This window comes from Pongo abelii, chromosome 20 (genome assembly GCF_028885655.2).
Source record: "Pongo abelii isolate AG06213 chromosome 20, NHGRI_mPonAbe1-v2.0_pri, whole genome shotgun sequence".
NCBI classification, from domain to species: Eukaryota; Metazoa; Chordata; class Mammalia; order Primates; family Hominidae; genus Pongo; species Pongo abelii.
This window is the reverse complement of record NC_072005.2, coordinates 9829802-9849192: the sequence shown is the minus strand read 5'-3', so window position 1 is coordinate 9849192 and position 19391 is coordinate 9829802. Positions and strand designations below refer to the sequence as shown.

At 50.4% G+C, this 19391-nt stretch overlaps 2 protein-coding genes, 1 long non-coding RNA gene and 1 other non-coding gene across 8 annotated transcripts; 1 reads left to right on the top strand and 3 right to left on the bottom strand.

Annotated features, from left to right (window-relative positions):
• Positions 1-5272: 5272 nt before the first annotated feature.
• LOC100461953 (large ribosomal subunit protein uL16-like) lies at positions 5273-6186 on the bottom strand. The gene is made up of 2 exons (XM_063720384.1): positions 6073-6186; positions 5273-5659 (listed from the first exon to the last, which is right to left on the bottom strand). The coding sequence occupies exons 1-2, from the start codon at positions 6087-6089 to the stop codon at positions 5449-5451; spliced, it is 228 nt and encodes a 75-aa protein (XP_063576454.1). The 5' UTR covers positions 6090-6186; the 3' UTR covers positions 5273-5448.
• Positions 5708-5848, bottom strand: LOC112130286 (small nucleolar RNA SNORA70). The gene has a single exon (XR_002912553.2). It is a non-coding gene; the product is annotated as a small nucleolar RNA SNORA70 (small nucleolar RNA).
• Positions 6187-6854: 668 nt separating the features above from the next.
• On the top strand, positions 6855-15807 carry FBXL12 (F-box and leucine rich repeat protein 12). 5 transcript variants are annotated; one of them, XM_002828626.5, is made up of 3 exons: positions 6859-7339; positions 7450-7522; positions 14359-15807. In XM_002828626.5, exons 1-3 carry the CDS (start codon positions 7254-7256, stop codon positions 15178-15180), a joined length of 981 nt encoding a protein of 326 aa, XP_002828672.1. In that variant the 5' UTR covers positions 6859-7253; the 3' UTR covers positions 15181-15807. The 5 variants fall into 5 exon arrangements, with proteins under 5 accessions (XP_024092855.1, XP_002828672.1, XP_002828678.1 ...); XM_002828632.6 differs by having other exon boundaries at positions 6863-7313; XM_054539621.2 differs by lacking the exon at positions 6859-7339 and adding an exon at positions 12801-12844.
• Positions 15528-18494, bottom strand: LOC129051871 (uncharacterized). The gene is made up of 2 exons (XR_008516387.2): positions 18299-18494; positions 15528-16375 (listed from the first exon to the last, which is right to left on the bottom strand). It is a non-coding gene; the product is annotated as an uncharacterized LOC129051871 (long non-coding RNA).
• Positions 18495-19391: the final 897 nt, after the last annotated feature.

Here is a 19391-nt window from a genome sequence, read left to right as displayed (position 1 = left end):
ATGGTGCCGCACAGTTCCAGGCTCTTGGTGTCCCGAACAAAGATTTGGACCAGACACACAGAGATGGCAAAGCTGCAAGTTTATTAAGCACAGTATTCCACTCTCGGAGTGGGGAGAGCGGACTGACCTCTGCGAGATAAGATCAGCCCCAGCTTGGTATAGTTTGGGTCTTTTTTTTTTTTTTTTTTCTGAGACGTAGTCTCGCTCTGTTGCCCAGGCTGGAGTGCAATGGCGCCGTCCCGGCTCACCGCAACCTCCGCCTTCCGGGTTCAAGCCATTCTCCTGCCTCAGCCTCCCGAGTAAGTAGCTGGGATTACAGGCGCCCGCCACCACGCCCGGCTAATTTTTGTACTTTTAGTAGAGATGGGGTTTCACCATGTTGGCCAGGCTTTTTTTCTCTTCCCAAGGCTGCCTAATATCTAGCCAGTGTCTACCTTTTTGAATGATAAGTGTGTTGCTTACCTTTGGCCCCTGTGTGCTTCAGAGCCGCCTCCATTCCATAATTTTAAGTACATGCATGATATGCCGTCCATATGCATGAGCGCTAATGAGCTGGTTATCCTTATCATGTTAAGGATACTTTTTGTCTTTAATGCGCGTGCTTATGCCTAAAGAACTGCTCCTTACTGGTTTGGTCCTGATTTCCCCGGCCATGGGATTTTTACTGTTTTTTTTTTTTAAATTTTATTTATTTATTTATTTATTTATTTATTTAGAGACGGAGTCTCGCTCTGTCGCCCAGGCTGGAGTGCAGTGGCGCGATCCCGGCTCACTGCAAGCTCCGCCTCCCGGGTTCACGCCATTGTCCTGCCTCAGCCGCCTCCCGAGTAACAGTAACAGGGACTACAGGCGCCCCCTACCACGCCCGGCTAATTTTTTTGTATTTTTAGTAGAGACGGGGTTTCACTGTGTTAGCCAGGATGGTCTCGATCTCCTGACCTCGTGATCCGCCTGCCTCAGCCTCCCTAAGTGTTGGGTGTGAGCCACCGCGCCTGGCCTTTACTCAGTTTTTAGTCTTCCTTTTGTTTTGTCTCCTCAGCTTCTGCCATTTATCTTGCTTCTTGCTGGGTGAGCAAGAAGGGGCGGATGCCCCTTCACCTTGCTTCTGCTCTCTGCTTTTTTTATTTTTAATTGAGACGGGGTTTCTTCATGTTGGTCAGGCTGGTCTCGATCTCCCAACCTCAGGTGATCCACCTGCCTCGGCCTCCCAAAGTGCTGGGATTACAGGTGTAAGCCACCATGCCCAGCTTCTCTTCTGTTTTTCTATGCTAAGGTCTCATAATGTTTAACCCGTGTACTTTGCTTAAAAATTCCAGAAACTGGCCTTGAAAAATCTAAATATAGGCCGGGTGTGGTGGCTCACACCTGTAATCCTGGCACTTTGGGAGGCCAAGGCAGGCGGATTGCATGAGTTCAGGAATTGGAGACCAGCCTGGGCAACACGGTGAAACCCCGTCTCTACTAAAATATAAAAAATTAGCTGGGTGTGGTGGCCTGCGCCTGTAGTCTCAGCTACTTGGGAGGCTGAGGCAGGAGAATTCTTCTCTTGAACCCAGGGGGCAGAGGCTGCAGTGAGCCGAGGTCACGCCACTACACTCCATGCTGGGAGACACAGTGAGACTCTGTCTCCAAAAGAAACCAAACAAAAAAAAGAAAATCTAAATATAAAACCAAGGTTGTGGAACGTCCCATCCCAGGGAAAGAATCCACAATCCTGTTTTGGTCAAGCTGACACCTGCCAGACCAGCAGGTGGCCCATTACTCAAAATAGTAATGGAAACCAGACATGCTGACTTGTGCATCTGAACTCCATGTCCTGACCCCTAGCTGCAGCTGTGCCTCGGTAGAACACCCCTTTTCTTTCCTGTCTCGATGATTGTTGGAGCACTCTGTAAGTTTCCCTAATAAATGCTTTGGACTGATTGCTCTGGTAATTGGTGTTTTCTTGAAATCCCCACTGGCCCCATCTTGGGATGATTTAGGGCATTCCTTTGTGGGAATTCCCCTGCCTCTGCTTTTGGGGAGACTCTAGCTGGGATAAAACAGATTGGAAGGTCAAAAGTGAGCTGAGGGGGCTGAGGTGCCTGAGGAAGTTTAGAAGCAGCACATCTTTGCATTCTCTTAGAAATCCTGGGTCACGGCCAGGCACGGTGGCTCACACCTATAATCCCAACACTTTGGGAGGCCAGGGTGGGCGGATCACTTGAGGTCAGGAGTTTGAGACCAGCCTGGCCAATTGGCGAAACCTCATCTCTACTAAAAATATAAAAATGTGGCAGGCGTCTGTAATCCTAGCTACGCAGGGGGCTGAGGCAGGAGAATTGCTTGAACCCAGGAGGCAGAGGTCGCAGTGAGCTGAGATCATGCCACTGCACTCCAGCCTGGGCAACAGAGTGAGACTCCGTTTGAAAACAAAGAAATGCAGGGTCACACAAGCATTGACTGTAGTTACCACTTCATGGTAGGTTTACTGAGAGTCTCATTCTCCCTTCTTTTTTTTTTTTTTTTTAGATTTTTTTAATTTTTTTTTTTCTTTTTTGAGACAGTGTCTTGCTCTGTCACCCAGGCTGGAGTGCAGTGGCACAATTATAGCTCACTGCAACCTCCAATTCCTGGACTCAAGGGGACTCACCTCCTGGGACTTCAGGCGTGCACCACCACGCCTGGCTGATTTTTTTTACTTTTTGGAGAGACAGTCTCACTATGTTGCCCTGGCTGGTCTCAAACTCCTGGCCTCAAGTGATCCTCCCAAAGTACTGGAATTACAGGCATGAGCGACCACACCCGGCCTCATTTTCCCTCTTCGTGGTGTTTTTCCAGATTTCTGACACAGAACATATGTTACTTTTGTAATCACCGGGGGTGGAAAAGGAAATGTTTGCTTTTTCAAAATGTTCTAATTTCTCAGTGCTTGATTCAAAGATCTGCCAAGCACAGGGTCTTGGTGCTGAGCTGTGGGGCGAGGAGTTAAAGGGATGGGAAGTGCTGCTGAGAGAAGAGGAAAATGGGGCCAGGTGCCATTACATCACACCTGTAATCCCAACACTGGGAGACCAAGGTGGTAGATCACCTGAAGTCAGGAGTTTGAGACCAGACTGGGCAACATGGCAAAACCCTGTCTCTACTAAAAATACAAAAATTAGCCAGGTGTGGTGGCACATGCCTGTAGTTTCAGCTACCTGGGAGGCTGAGGCACGAGAATCACTTGAAGTCAGGAGGCAGAGGTTGCAGTGAGCCGAGATCACACCACTACACTCCAGCCTGGGGGACAGAGTCGGACTCCCTCAAAAAAAAAAAAAAAAGGCCGGGCGCAGTGGCTCACACCTGTAATCCCACCACTTTGGGAGGCCGAGGCGGGCGGATCACCTATCACCTCAGGTCAGGAGTTCGAAACCAGCCTGACCAACATGGTGAAACCCCATCTCTACTAAAAACACAAAATTAGCTGGGCGTGGTGGCGCATGCCTTAAATCCCAGCAACTTGGGAGGCTGAGGCAGGAGAATGGCTTGAACCCGGGATGTGGAGGTTGCAGTGAGCTGAGATCGTGCCACTGCACTCCAGCCTGGGCAACGAGAGCGAAACTCTGTCTCAAAATAATAAAGAAAAGAAAATAAATTTTAAAAAATAAAGTGGTACAAGGTTTACAAGTGTGTAAGAATGCCTCCATTATTTTAACTGAACTCTTAAGTTCTGAGAAAACCCAGGCAGGGTCTTAAGGACTTTGTTTTACCTTCTAGCCTTTGCTCGAAGGCCCCAGTTTTTCCAGGTCTTTAATATTTAACTTACGTGTTCATCAGAGCTACCTCAAGGTGTTGGTGAAGGCTCACTGCTGTGGTTGCACATGGAGACCTGGAGTGCTGTAGGAAGATCTGCTGTTCTCACAGCCGCTTTTCCTGGGAGGTGGATACTTCCCAGGAGGTAGAGTTTCGGGTCAAGACCCAAGGAGCAAGCTGGGCAGGCTTCTTCTCCCCCCTTGTTTCTTGGGTTCCTGGCCCAGAGGAAGGAGCTTGTATGTGGGTTTCTTTTGCTCTCACCTGACTACTTCCCTCCCTCCAGCCCTGTATGCTGGTGGTGTAGGAATCCCCTGTAACTGAGTGGGGATGGCGGGGAAGGGACACCTGGGTTCTGCCAAACTTAAAGGTACTCCCCTTCCCCTGCCAGAGTTCACAAGAAGGGAAATAATCTTAGGGGTGGAGGGAGGGGCATAGGAGTTTCCTTCCCCCATTATCTGAGCACCTCAGCAGGGCCGGGGTGCACAAGTCCCACCTGCCACCCCAGAATTCAGTCTGATATAGGAGGGCAACAAGCCAAGAAGACACACGTAATGCAGCCATAAAAAAAGAATGCAATCAGCTGGGCGTGGTGGCTCACGCCTGTAATCCTAGTACTTTGGGAGGCTGAGGCAGGAAGAACTTGAGCCTAGGAGTTCAAGACCAGCCTGAGCAACATGGGAAAACCCCGGCTCTACAAAAAAATACAAAAATTAGCCGGGCGCAATGGCTCACACCTGTAATCCCAGCACTCTGGGAAGCTGAGGCAGGTGGATCACCTGAGGTCAGAAGTTCGAGACCAGCCTGGCCAATATAGTGAAACCTCATCTCTACTAAAAATATAAAAATTAGCCGGACATGGTGGGTGCCTGTAGTCCCAGCTACTTGGGAGGCTGAGGCAGGAGAATCACTTGAACCTGGGAGGCGGAGGTTGCGGTGAGCTGAGATTGTGCCACTGCACTCCAGCCTGGGTGACACAGCAAGACTTCATTTCAAAAAACAAAACAAAAATTAGCCGGGCATGTTGGCATGCGCCTACGGTCCCAGCTACTTGGGAGACTGAGGTGGAAGGATCACTTGAGCCCCAGAGGTTAAGGCTGCAGCGAGCTGTAATTTCGCCACTGCACTCCAGACTGGGTGACAGAGCGAGACCCTGTCTCAAAATTAAAAAAAAAAAAAAAAAAAAGGAATGAAATCATGTCCTTTGCAGTAACATGATTTTTTTTTTTTTTTTTGAGATGGAGTCTCGCACCCGTCGCACAGGCTCCTGGAGTACAGTGGCACGATCTGGGCTCACTGCAACCTCCACAATCTCATATTCTTTTTTTTTTGAGACAGAGTTTCACTCTGTCACTCAGGCTGGAGTGCGGTGGCGCAATCTCAGGTCACTGCAATCTCCGCCTCCTGGCTTCAGGAGGCGTGTGTGTGTGTGTGTGTGTATGTGTGTATATATATATACACACATACACACACATATATATATACACACATACACACACACTTTTTTTTTTTTTGGACAGGAAGTAGAATTTATTGGTGAGTATTAAGAGGGGGGCAGCACATTGGAAGCCCTCATGAGTGCAGGGCCAGCCACTTGTCCAGAGGGCCACGATTGGGGATGTACTTGACCCCACAGCCATCTGGGGTGAGCCTCTTCTCAGCCACCATGTCTTCAAATTAATCAGCATTGAACTTGGTGAAGCCCCACTTCTTTGAGATGTGGATCTTCTGGTGGCCAGGAAACTTGAAGTTGGCCCTGCGCAGGGCCTCAATCACATGCTCCTTGTTCTGCAGCTTGGTGCGGATGGACATGATAACTTGGCCAATGTGAACCCCGGCCACAGTGCCCTGGGGCTTTCCAAAGGCACCTCGCATGCCTGTTTGGAGCCTACATTGTGGTAGTGCAAGGTCAGAAACATGAACATCCATCGGAAAGGCCTGTCTCCAAGGTCCCTTAGAGCAACCCATACAACCAACAGGCTGCATACACTACCAAGGAAGCTGCTGTGTGCAGCCATTGCACACACACATATTTATAGTTTCTTGGTGGACTTGTCAATTCAGAAACTATCTGTAGTATCAATGAAAGTGAAAAATTCAACAGGTCCTTTGGACACGATATTCCACTAATACAAATTTATCCTTGCGCATAGACATCAAGAAGCATTACTAAGTAAAAAAGTAGAGTTCTCTGACTCTCTACCAAGCCATTCGCTCGGGGCCAGACCCACAGGCCTCGCCCCGCCTCAACCACGCCTTCATGGCGTGGTCTTCTCCCTGTCTCCGTCCCCCCGTCCCCACCTTCCGAGCGTCTCCATCCTTCCCCAGCCATGCCCTTGGCGCCTGGTCCTGCTGCAGCCTGGTTTCCGTCCCGACCACGTCTCCACGGCTAGGTCCTCGTCGTCAACCCCGCCCCCAAGGTCTCGCCCCGCCCTATCCCCGCCTTCCAGCGGTTGTCCGGGCCTCTACCCGCCCTGCGAGCCTCGTCCCGCCCTAGCCACGCCTCCAAGGCGAGGTTCTCGTCTGCAGCCCCACCTAGGCCTCGCCCCGCTCCTGCCGCGCCTTACGGGCTTGATCCTCGCCCCACCCCAGCCACGCCTTCTGGACTTGGTCCTCGTCTCTAGCCCCGCCCCCTAGCCGCGCCCCAGCCCCGCCTTCCGGACTTGGTTCCGGTCTCTGGCTCCGCCCCTGAGCCTTGCCCAACTCCAGCCACGCCTTCCGGGCTTGGTCCTCGCCTCTAGCCCCGTCCCCGGGTCTCGCCCCTCCCCAGCCACGCCTTCCGGACTTGGTCCTCATCTCTAGCCCCGCCCTCGGGCGGTGCCCCGCTCCAGCCACGCCTTCCGGGCTTGGTTTTCGTCTCTAGCCCCGCCGCAGAGCCTCGCCCCGCTCCAGCCTCGCCTTCTGGGCTAGGTCCTGGTCTCTAGACCCGCCTCCGATCCTCACCCCACCCCAGCCACGCCTTCCGGACTTGGTCCTCGTCTCTAGCCCCGCCCTCGGGCGGTGCCCCGCTCCAGCCACGCCTTCCGGGCTTGGTTCTCGTCTCTAGCCCCGCCCCAGGGCCTCGCCCCGCTCCAGCCTCGCCTTCTGGGCTAGGTCCTGGTCTCTAGCCCCGCCTCCGATCTCACCCCACCTAAGCCACGCTTTCCGGACTTGGTCCTCGTCTCTAGCTCCGCCCCCGAGCTTCGCCTCACTCCAGCCCCGCCTTCCGGACTTGGTCTTAGTTCCCAGTCGCGGCCAAATCACGCCTCAGCCACGTCCCGCAAGCCTCTCACTGCCTCAGCCACGCTTTCCTGGCTGGTTTCTGGTCCCCATCCGCGGCTGGTCGGGTCTTGGGACCGAATCACTTCCCAGCGAGAGGAAAGTCAAATTTCTCGACCGGCTACGGGAAGGTCGCGGCCGCCGACCTGTCAGCCGCCTCGGCGCCCCCAGGAGGACCCCTCGGGTCTCTTTAACCGGAAGCGGAAGTGCGTGTCGGCGGGATCATGGCGACTTTGGTCGAACTGCCGGACTCGGTCCTGCTCGAGATCTTCTCTTACCTCCCGGTACGGGACCGGATCCGCATCTCCAGGTGCGGCCCCGCCTCCAGGGGGAAGGGCAGGGCGGAGGGCGCAGCTGGCACCTGGAGATGCGATGTGGCCCGGGGCTGGGGTCGTTCTAACCGCGCGTCCCCTCCCCCAGGGTCTGTCACCGCTGGAAGAGGCTGGTGGACGACCGGTGGCTGTGGCGACATGTTGACCTCACGCTCTACACGGTACGCGCAGCTGGCCGGGCGGGCTTGGGCCGCGGTCGCGGTGCCCGGACCCCGAAGACAACCTCTCCCACCCTGGGACAGTGTGTCGGGGCCCGGGCTGGGGATTTAGAGCCAGGCGGTCCGGGGCCTATCTCGGCATCATCGCTTACCAGCTCCTCTTCGACCTCAGGGCCTCAATTTCTCCATCCCTGCAATGGAGATAAAGGACAGTACCTGCCTCACGGGGCTATTGTGGGACTTCACTGAGATCACGCAGGGAAAGGGCTTAGAACAGTCTGGCACATATTTATCATTCGATAAATGCTAATTTATGACTATGTTATCAAGCTTTTGTTTTGTTTTTGAGACAGAGTCTCGCTCTGCTGCTCAGGCTGGAGTGCAGTGGTGCGATTGCAGCCTCGACCTCCCAAGCTCAAGCGATCCTCTCGCGTCAGCCTCCTGAGTAGCTGGGACCACGGGCGCTCGCCACTACACCTGCTAATTTTTTATTTTTTGTAGAGACAGAGTCTCACTATGTTGCCCAGGCTGGTCTCGAACTCCTGGGCTCAAGTGATCCTCCCGACTTAGCCTCTCAAAGTGCTCAGATTACAGGCATGAGCCACAGCAACTGGCTCAAAACATTTATAGATATATTTGTTGCCCTTTTTGAAACTGTCTTCATAGATAATTGCTATTATAAAGTGGATTTGCACCTTTCCTTTTACGTTACTTCATATGTGTGTCCATAAACAATTATAGTATTAGTAATGTATTTCTAAACTTCAGGTAATGCTGTTCTACTATTTAGATAGTGTTCTGCTTTTAAACAATTTTACTGTATATATCCATCTGTAACTCCCTTTAATACAGTGTTGCTTTTGAAGTTCTTTTTTTAAGGACGGAGTCTTGCTATGTTGCCCAGGATGGTCTCGAACTCCTGGACTCAAGCTGTCCCCCCACCTCAGTCTCCAAAAGTGCTGGGATTACAGGTGTGAGCCACAGTGTCTGGCCTGATATTATGAAACTTTTTCTCAGTTGTTGAAACTTATTCTCAGTTGTTGGTTTTGCGAGGAAAAGTTGATTTGTCCATTGGTTTTGTGCGCATTTAAAATTTTACCAACTTTAACTGCTACCCTTGTGAGTTACCATTCGGTGGCCACTATTTCTAGTCAATTTCTGCTGACCCACACGGGTCTAAATTTGACAAGGAAGATTTGAGTCCTCTGTCAAAAGTAGCCCATAACATTTATGCTCTGCAGTTTATCTTTTTCTAATTTATTTTTTTGAGATGGATCTCACTCTGTCACCCAGGCAGTGGCGAAATCATAACACACTGCAACCTCCATCTCCTGGGCTCAAGCCATCTTGCTGCCTCAGCCACCTGAGAAGATTCGTTAAAACATGTTTCTCTCTTGGTTCATGATATGGTTTGGCTGTGTCCCCACCCAAATCTCAACTTGAATTGTATCTTCCAGAATTCCCACGTGTTGTGGGAGGGACCTGGGGAAAGTAATTGAATCATGGGGCCAGTCTTTCCCATGCTATTCTTGTGATAGTGAATAAGTCTCACAAGATCTGATGGGTTTATCAGGGGTTTCCACTTTTGCTTCTTTCTCATTTTCTTTTGCCGTCAACATGTTAAGAAGTGCCTTTCACCTCCCGCCATGATTTTGAGGCCTCCCTAGCCATGTGGAACTTAAGTTCAATTAAACCTCTTTTTCTTCCCAGTCTCAGGTATGTCTTTAGCAGCAGCGTGAAAACAGACTAATACTGTAAATTGGTAGCAGTAGAGTGGGGCATTGCTGAAAAGATACCCAAAAATGTGGAAGCAGCTTTGGAACTGGGTAACAGTCAGAGGTTGGAACAGTTTGGGGGGCTCAAAAGAAGACAGGAAAATGTGGGAAAGTTTGGAACTTCCTAGAGACTTGTTGAGTGACTTTGCCCAAAATGCTGATAGCAGTATGATCAATAAGGTCCAGGCTGAGGTGGTCTCAGATGGAGATGAGAAACTTGTTGGGAACTGGAGTAAAGATGACTCTTGTTATGTTTTAGCACAAAGACTGATGGCATTTTGCCCCTGCCCTAGAGATTTGTGGAACTTTGAACTTGAGAAAGATGTTTTAGGGTATCTAGTGGAAGAAATTTCTAAGTGGCAAAGCGTTCAAAAGGTGACTTAGGTACTGTTAAAGGTATTCAGTTTTGTAGGGGAAGCAGAGCAGAAAAGTTTGGAAAATTTGTAGCCTGACTATGTGATAGAAAAGAAAAACCCATTTTCTAGGGAGAAATTCAAGCCAGCTGCAGAAATTTGCATAAGTAGCAAGGAACCTAATTAGGACCATGGGGAAAATGTCTCCAGGCGATGTCAGAGACCTTCACGGCAGCCCCTCCCATCTCAGGCCTGGAAGCCCAGGAGGAAAAAGTGGTTTCCTGGGCTGGGTCCAGGGTCCCTGTGCTGCGTGCACCCTGGGACTTGGTGCCCTGTGTCCTAGCCGCTCCAGCTGTAGCTGAAAGGGGCCAACGTATAACTCGGGCTGTGGCTTAAGAGGGTGGAAGCCCCAAGTCTTGGCAGCTTCCACATGGTCTTGAGCCCGCTGGTGCACAGAAGCCAAGAACTGAGGTTCAGGGCCAGGCACAGTGGCTCAAGCCTATAATCCCAGATCTTTGGGAGGCCAAGGCAGGCGGATCACTTGAGGTCATGAGTTCAAGACCAGCCTGGCCAACATGGTGAAACCCCATCTCTACTAAAAATACAACAAATGCGTGGTGGCACATGTTTGTAATCCCAGCTACTCGGGAGGCTGAGGCAGGAGAATCGCTTGAACCCGGGAGGCAAAGGTTGCAGTGACTCAAGATCGTGGCATTGCATTCCAGCCTGGGTGACAAGAGTGAAACTCCATCGCAAAAAAAAAAAGAATTGAAGTTTAGGAACCTCTGCCTAGATTTCAGAAGATGTGTGGAAATACTTGGATGTCCAGGCAAAAGTTTGCTACAGGGGTGGGGCCCTCATGGAGAACCTCTGCTAGGGCAGTGTGGAAGGGAAATGTGGGGTCAGAGCCCCCACATAGAGTCCCTACTGGGTCACTGCCTAGTGGAGCTGTGAGAAGAGGGCCACTGTTCTCCAGACTCCAGAATGGTAGATCCACCCACAGCTTGCAACATGCACCTGGAAAAGCTTCAGACACTCAATGCCAGCCTGTGAAAGTAGCTGGGAGGGAGGCTGTACCCTGTAAAGCCACAAGGGGCGGAGCTGGACAAGACCATGGGAACCCACTTCTTGCATCAGTGTGACCTGGATTTGAGACCTGGAATCAAAGGAGATAATTTTGGAGCTTTAAAATTTGACTGCCCCACTGGATTTCAGACTTGCATGGGCCCTGTAACCCCTTTGTTTTGGCCAATTTCTCCCATTTGGAATGGTTGCATTTACCTAATACCTGTACTCACATTGTATCTAGGAAGTAACTAGCTAGCTTTTGATTTTATAGGCTCATAGGTGGAAGGGACTTGCCTTGTCTCAGATGAGACTTTGGACTGTGAACTTTTGGGTTAATGCTGAAATGAGTTAAGACTTTGAAAGACTGTTGGGAAGGCATGATTGGTTGTGAAATGTGAAGACATGAGACTTGGAGGGGCCAGGGGTGGAATGATATGGTTTGGCTGTGTCCCCACCCAAATCTCAACTTGAATTGTATTTCCCAGAATTCCCATGTGTTGTGAGAGGGACCCAGGGGAAATAATTGAATCCTGGGGGCCGGTCTTTCCCATGCTATTCTCGTGATAGTGAATAAGTCTTACGAGATCTGATGGGTTTATCAGGGGTTTCCATTTTTGCTTTGTTCTCATTTTCTTAATTTTTTTTTTTTTGAGATGGAGTCTTGCTCTGTTGCCAGGCTGGAGTGCAGTGGTACGATCTCAGCTCACTGCAACCTCTGCCTCCTGGGTTCAAGTGATTCCCCTGCCTCAGCCTCCTGAGAAGCTGGGACTACAGGCACGTGCCACCACACTGAGCTAATTTTTTGTATTTTTTAAATTAATTTATTTGTTTTTCTTTGAGACAGAGTCTTGTTCTGTCGCCAGGCTGGAGTGCAGTGGTGCGATATCAGCTCACTGGAACCTCTGCCTCCCGTGTTCAAGTGATTCTCCTGCCTCAGCCTCCTTAGTAGCTGGGACTACAGGCGCACACCACCACATTCGGCTAAATTTTTTTGTATTTTAGTAGAGACGGGGTTTCATCATGTTGGCCAGGATGGTCTCAATCTCCTGACCTTGTGATCCACCCACATCGGCCTTCCAAAGTGCTGGGATTATGGGCATGAGCCACTGCGCCTGGCCTTCTTTCTCATTTTCTCTTGCCGCCGCCATGTAAGAAGTACCTTTCACCTCCTGCTATGATTCTGAGGCCTCCCCAGCCATGTGGAACTGTAAGTCCAATTAAACCTCTTTTTCTTCCCAGTCTCAGGTATGTTTTTATCAGCAGCATCAAAATAGATTAATACGGTTTGTATTACATGGGTATATATATGCATGTATAAAAGGCAAATGTGAGCATGCTTTCTGAAGGATTGATGATAAGCTATTTTCTTTCAGTGAATGGAAGAGTTTGATGTAGAAACACCTTTTTGGTTGGGTGCGGTGGCTCATGCCTGTAATCCCAGCACTTTGGGAGGCCGAGGTGGACAGATCACCTGAGGTCGGGTGTTTGAGACCAGCCTGACCTACATGGAGAAACCCTGTCTCTACTAAAAATACAAAATTAAGGCCAGGCATGTGGCTCATGCCTGTAATCCCAGCACTTTGGGAGGCCAAGGTGGTCGGATCACAAGGTCAGGAGATTGAGACCATCCTGGCTAACATGGTGAAACCGCGTCTCTACTAAAAATACAAAAAAAAACGTAGCCGGGCATGGTGGCACACGCCTGTAGTACCAGCTACTCGGGAGGCTGAGGCAGGAGAATTGGTTGAACCTGGGAGGTGGAGATTGCAGTGAGCTGAGATTGCGCCACTGCACTCCAGCCTGGGCGACAGAGCGAGACTCTGTCTCAAAAAAAAAAAAAAAAAAAAAAAATTTGCCGGGCATTGTGGCACATGCCTGTAATCCCAGCTACTCAGGAGGCTGAGGCATGAGAATCACTTGAACCCAGGAGGCGGAGGTTGCGGTGACTGAGATCATGCCATTGCACTCCAGCCTGGGCAACAGGAGCAAAACTCCGTCTCAAAAAAAAAAAAAGAAAAGAAAAGAAACACCTTTGTAAGCACACATAAAGAATATGTTATTAGACAATTTTCCTTTTTCCATTAGGCCCTATGATGCCAAGTAGAGAAATCCAGCAATAAAAGGCAGATGTAAGCATGCTAACTTTTTCTTTTTAAGATAAAATGTACTTAGAATGAAATGCCCAGTGCTATCAATTATATATATTTTTTATTTTCTACTAAGCCTAACTTCCCAGGGTTGATTTTTGCAGCTTCCACTGTACCAGGCTTTGATATATATTTTTTCTGAGACGGAGTTTTGCTCTTGTTGCCCAGGCTGGTATAACGGCACGATCTTGTCTCATCACAGCCTCTGCTTCCCAGGTTCAAGCGATTCTCCTGCCTCAGCCTCCCAAGTAGCTGGGATTACAGGCATGCGCCACCACACCTGGCTAATTTTGTATTTTTAGTAGAGACGGGGTTTCTCCATGTTGGTCAGGCTGGTCTGGAACTCCTGACCTCAGGTGATCTGCCCACCTTGGCCTCCCAAAGTGCTGGGATTACAGGTGTGAGCCACCGTGCCCAGCCTTTTCATTTGTTGTTTTTTTTTTTTTTAACATAGACCTAATTTACTCTGGGTAGTTTTCGGCTTTTAAAATTTTATTCTGTGTTGCTTATTTCTACTGGAGGTGATCATTAAGAAAAGGATAAAATATCAATGGGTTGCTCTGCTGTCTTTCTTAGTCCAGAAAAAATGGTAAAAATTTATTGCTAAAGATAGGTTCTGTTAGTATCTTTTTTTCCTCTACCAGATTTATCCTTTTTTTTTTTTTTTTTTTTTTTTTTTTTTGAGACGGCGTCTCAGTCTATTGCCCAGGCTGGAGTGCAGTGGTGTGATCTCGGCTCACTGCAACCTTTGTCTCCTGGGTTCAAGTGATTCTCTTGCCTCAGCCTCTTGAGTAGCTGGGATTACAGGTGCTCGCCACCATGCCCAGCTAATTTTTGTATTTTTAGTACAAACATGGTTTCACCATGTTGGCCAGGCTGGTATTAAACTCCTGACCTCAAATGATCCATCCACCTCAGCCTCCCAAAGTGCTGGGATTACAGGCATGAGCCTCTGTGCCCGGCACCTGCCAGATTTATTCTAAGTGGCCGAGTGCAGTGGCTCATGACTGTAGACCCAGCAATTTGAGGGGCTGAGATGGGAGGATCGCTTGAATCCAGAAGTTGGAGACCAGCCTGGGCAACATAGCAAGACCTCGTCTCTACTAAAAATCACAAAAATTAGCTGGGCATGTGTCAGAAGTCGCAGCCACTTGGGAAGCTGAAGTGGGAGAATCACTTGAGCCTAGGAGGCCCAGGCTGCAGTGAGCCATTATCTCACCACTGCACTGTAGACTGGGTGACAGAGCAAGACCCTGTCTCAGAAAAAAAAAAAAAAAAAAAAGATTTGTTCAAAGCCCTGGCAGGCAAGATGGTGCACTCAAACCATCTTGTTGAACCTGGGGAGGTTGAACCTGGGGAGGAGACTGGCTAGGGAAGGGCAGAAGCCCAGTGACGCACCAGAATCCCCCACCCCAGCGATGTGTGTCTCCAGCCCAGCAGGGGCCTTGGAAGCTGCATACCTCTCACTCTGTCACCCCAATCTCTGGCTCTTACAGATGCGACCTAAAGTCATGTGGCACCTCCTTCGAAGGTACATGGCATCCCGGCTCCATTCCCTGCGGATGGGTGGCTACCTGTTCTCTGGCTCCCAGGCCCCCCAGTTGTCTCCTGCTCTGTTGAGAGCCCTGGGCCAGAAGTGCCCCAACCTGAAGCGCCTCTGCCTGCACGTGGCTGACCTGAGCATGGTGCCCATCACCAGCCTGCCCAGCACCCTGAGGACCCTGGAGCTGCACAGCTGTGAGATCTCCATGGCCTGGCTCCACAAGCAGCAGGACCCCACCGTGCTGCCCCTGCTTGAATGCATCGTGCTGGACCGTGTCCCCGCCTTCCGTGATGAGCACCTGCAGGGCCTGACGCGTTTCCGGGCCTTGCGCTCGCTGGTGCTGGGTGGCACCTACCGTGTGACCGAGACAGGGCTGGATGCTGGCCTGCAGGAGCTCAGCTATCTGCAGAGGCTCGAGGTGCTGGGCTGCACCCTGTCTGCCGACAGCACCCTGCTGGCCATCAGCCGCCACCTCCGACATGTGCGCAAGATCCGGCTGACCGTGAGGGGCCTCTCTGCCCCTGGCCTGGCTGTCCTGGAGGGAATGCCGGCCCTGGAGAGTCTGTGTCTGCAGGGTCCCCTTGTCACCCCGGAAATGCCCTCCCCCACTGAAATACTCTCCTCCTGCCTCACTATGCCCAAGCTCAGAGTCCTTGAGCTGCAGGGGCTGGGGTGGGAGGGTCAGGAGGCGGAGAAGATCCTGTGTAAGGGGCTGCCCCACTGTATGGTCATCGTCAGGGCTTGCCCCAAAGAGTCTATGGACTGGTGGATGTAACTACTCCACTTGCCCCTGGGACCCATCCCAGTTTTCATCGTTGAGCCCCAGACCCTCTGAGCAGCACCTTGAAGAGGGCAGATAATCAGACTTGAGGAAACTGAAAGCCCCAGGTTGAGAGAACGGAGGCCTAGGGACCTCCAGACCATTGGAATCACTGTTTGCCAGCTGTGTGGCCTTGGTCACATCATCAGCCTCTGGGAAGCCTAGTTCCCACATCTGGAAATAAGGATGATCATAGCTACCTCATGGTTACATTGCAAAGCCTTACTCTAAAAGCTCCCAGCCTCCAGAGGCTCTCAATGAAGAGTCACTTTCATGGTCGTCCTCAGGAACAGGACAGATGAAGAAGGGGTGGGGTTAAGACTTAGGGGCACCCGAGGGTCTGAGCCCCCTTATGAGTACCCAAGAAGGACTGTCTATGCATGCACACCCACAAGCCTATACACCATTTATGTACCTACACGCACGCAAGAGACGCGGAGAGATAGGCAATGCAGACTCGCGATTCAATGATCGATATGCTCATAAAAGTTCTCAATTATATTTTCTGTATTTTGTATGCTGTATTTTCCAAGACGTATATTATTTTGCTATTAAAGAAAAAAATCATTTTTTTTTTCCCGAGAAGTATTCAGTTTATTCATTCAACCAATGTTTCTTGAGCTTTTGCTATTTTGCAGGCACTGCTCTAGGTTCTGGGAAACTGGGCCACAATAATGGACAAAACTGACAAGACCCTGCCCTCGTAGATCTCATAGAAGACAGGACAACAAACAGGTAAACCAATCCATGCTTTAATTTTTTTGGGTGGGGACAGAGTCTCACTCCGTCACCCAGGCTGGAGTGCAATGGTGCGATCTTGGCTCACTGCAACCTCCGTCTCCCGGGTTCAAGTGATTCTCCTGCCTCAGCCTCCCGAGTAGCTGGGATTACAGGCATCCGCCACTATGCCCAGCTAATTTTTGTATTTTTAGTAGAGATGGGGTTTCACCATGTTGGTCAGGCTGCTCTCAAACTCCTGACCTCGTGATCTGCCTGCCTCGGCCTCCCAAAGTGCTGGAATTACAGGTGTGAGCCACTGTGCTCGGCCACCATGTTGTAATTTTGGAGACTCTGAGCCAGTACACCAGGGTCATGTGATGGAGGCACACTTGCATGGTTGAGTGAGCAGGGCAGGCCTCTGTGCTGAGATCTGAGAGGTGAAGAGAAAGCAAAGATCAGAAGAGCTAGGGCAGAAGAGGAAAGGCCAGCACTGCTAAGATGAGAATGAACTTGGCATTTTCCAGAAACAGAAGGTTGTGTGGCAGAGTGAGCGGGGGAAGAGCTGTTGAACGTGAGGTCAGGGCTGGGCATGGTGGCTCACGTGTAATCCCAGCACTTTGGGAGGCTGAGGTGGGTGGATCACTTTAGCCCAGGAGTTTAAGGCCAACCTGGGACATCTGAGGCAGGTGAATCACTTTGAGTTCAGGAGTTTGAGACCAGCTTGGGCAACATGGTGAAACACTGTCTCTACAGAAAAAATTAGCCAGGCGTGGTGTACAGAAAAAATTAGCCAGGCGTGGTGTACAGAAAAAATTAGCCAGGCGTGGTGGTGTGCATCTACCCAGCTGGTATCCCAGCTATTCAGGAGGCTGAGGTGGGAGGATTGCTTAAGCCTGGGACTCGGAGGTTGCAGTGAACTGTGATCACCACTGCACTCCAGCCTGGGTGACAGAGTGAGACCCTGTCTCAAAGAAAAAATAAAACAAAAGGAGATAATGGGGACAGGAGTGGGCAGGGCCTTGCAGGTGGCTCAGGCTTTAGGGGTTCAGTAAGTAACACCACCTTTTCCTGCCTTTCGAGTCTGAACCACTTGAAAGATGCAGGTGTCAGATTGTAATTGTGAGTGCCCACCTGTGAGATGAGCATTGCTGTGTGTGGCTAAGCCCCGGCTCTGTGGGTTCACCGCCTGCTCAGCAGGCCCAGGTGCCTCCTCTGGTGCTTAGAGCCAGGTTGGAGAAGAGGGCTGAGCTGGGTACACGTGGTTTCTTATTCCAAGCTTACCCATCAGAGAAGAGCCAGAGATGTTCCTCCCGTGCTCTTCCCACTCAGAGTTGCAGTAGAAATTCCTTCTCTTTCTGTCTCTGTCTTTTTTTTTTTTTTTTTTTTGAAACGGAGACTTGATCTGTTGCACGGGCTGGAGTGGTGCAGTGGTGCAATCTTAGCTCACTGCAACCTCTGCCTCCTGGGATCAAGCGATTCTCCTGCCTCAGCCTCCTAAGTAGCTGGGAATACAGGCGTGTGCCACCATGCCTAAATTTTGTATTTTTGTATTTTTAGTAGAGTTGGAGTTTCACCATATTGGTCAGGCTGGTCTCAAACTCCTGACCTTGTGATCTGCCCGCCTTGGCCTCCCAAAGTGCTGGGATTACAGGTGTGAGCCACTGCGCCCAACCTTTTTTTTTTTTTAATAGAGATGGGGCCAGGCACGGTGTGTCCCATGCCTGTAATCCCAGCACTTTGGGACACCAAGACGGGAGGATCATCTGAGGTCAGGAGTTCAAGACCAGCCTGGCCAACATGGTGAAACCCCATCTCTTCTAAAAATACAAAGATTAGCTGGACTTGGTGGCACATGCCTATAATCCCAGCTACTCAGGAGGCTGAGGCAGGAGAATCGCTTGAACCCTGGAGTGGGAGGTTGCAGAGAGCCGAGATTGTACCACTGCACTCCAGCCTGGGCAACAGAGAGAGACTCGGTTTCAAAAATAAATATAGATAGATAGGAGGTTGCAGAGAGCTGAGATTGTGCCACTGCACTCCAGCCTGGGCAACAGAGAGAGACTCTGTTTCAAAAATAAATATAGATAGATATATAGACAGACAGATAGATAGAGACAGGAGTCTCCCTATGTTGCCGAGACTGATCTCGAACTCCTGGGCTCAAGCCATCCTACTTCAGCTTCCCAAGTAGCTGGGACCACAGGAATGTGCCACCACGCCTAGCTACTTTTTATTTTTTGTAGAGATGGGGGTCTCACTATGTTTCCCAGGCTGGTCTCTAACTCCTGAGTGCAAATGATCCTCCTGCCTTGGTATCCCAAAATACTGGGATTACAGGCATGAGCCACCTCACCTGAAATTCCTTCTCCATCTGGCCGCACAAGGACTAGGCTATGAGTGTGCCCCTGATGTGGCCCTAGTCAAGGTCTGATTGTCCAATGCTGTGACCAACCCCAGCAGCTCCAGCCCAGGACATCAGGGGGCTGGGTTGAACCAGGTAGAAACATAGAGATTGGTGAAGTCTCAGAGCCTGTGGGAGCAAGGAGGGAAATGAGGTTTGTTTTGCTTACAGAGAGTGTCTGGAGAGCTGGGGTCAGTTTGGGAGAATATGAGGGTGACTCAACACCAGCCCTGTGCTGGACTCTGTAGGTGGTTCTGGAAGTGAATTGCCGATGCCCCAACCTGGAACAACTCTAGGGGAAAAAAGCTTCCTTTCTTTTTCCTCCCTGCCTTTCCAGTTGGAAGGGAGGAAGCATCAGGCATTAATTTTAGTTTTTTTGTTTGTTTTTTGGAGATGCTAGTCTCACTCTGTCGCCTAAGCTAGAGTGCAATGGTGCGATATCAGCTCACTGCAACCTCTGCCTCCAAGATTTAAGCTGTAGCCTGCCTTAGCCTCCTGAGTAGCTGGGATTACAGGCACATGCCACCACACCCAGCTAATTTTTATATTTTTAGGAGATGCGGTTTCACCATGTTGGCCAGGCTGGTCTCAAACTCCTGGCCTTAAGTGATCCGCCTGCCTTAGCCTCCCAAAGTGCTGGGATTACAGGTGTGAGCCCCTGCAACTGGCCAGCAGGCATTAATTTTGAAGCAGGTAAGTGTTTACAGGCAGTGCTAGCAGGTGGGGGAAGAAGGCCCTGATCTGTAGCATTTGCAGATTACTATGGTGTAAACACTGTCTCACCACAGCTGGTTTCAAGCTACCAACAGTGAAACAACTGACTCACAAAATAATTGAAGATTCAGCATTTGGCCCTCCTGAGCTGTGGCATACCACTGGTTACAGGTGTCTTCTTCCTGGGCTTACCCTATGGAGAATTCATTCTGCCTTAGTGACCTCTAACATGGGCCTTGCCCCGAGGGGTGATGGGGTGATGGGACATCAGACAGAGCTTCTCCCCTTTTGGAACCTCCCCACCCCTAATCATTGCCTTCTCCCAGATAAG

Excerpts from the sequence above, each read along its gene's own strand:
- FBXL12 (XM_002828626.5), top strand. The coding sequence starts at position 7,254 with ATGGCGACTTTGGTCGAACTGCCGGACTCGGTCCTGCTCGAGATCTTC. Across the intron at positions 7,340-7,449 it reads GACCGGATCCGCATCTCCAG|GGTCTGTCACCGCTGGAAGA; the intron begins GTGCGGCCCCGC and ends CCCCTCCCCCAG. Across the intron at positions 7,523-14,358 it reads TTGACCTCACGCTCTACACG|ATGCGACCTAAAGTCATGTG; the intron begins GTACGCGCAGCT and ends TGGCTCTTACAG.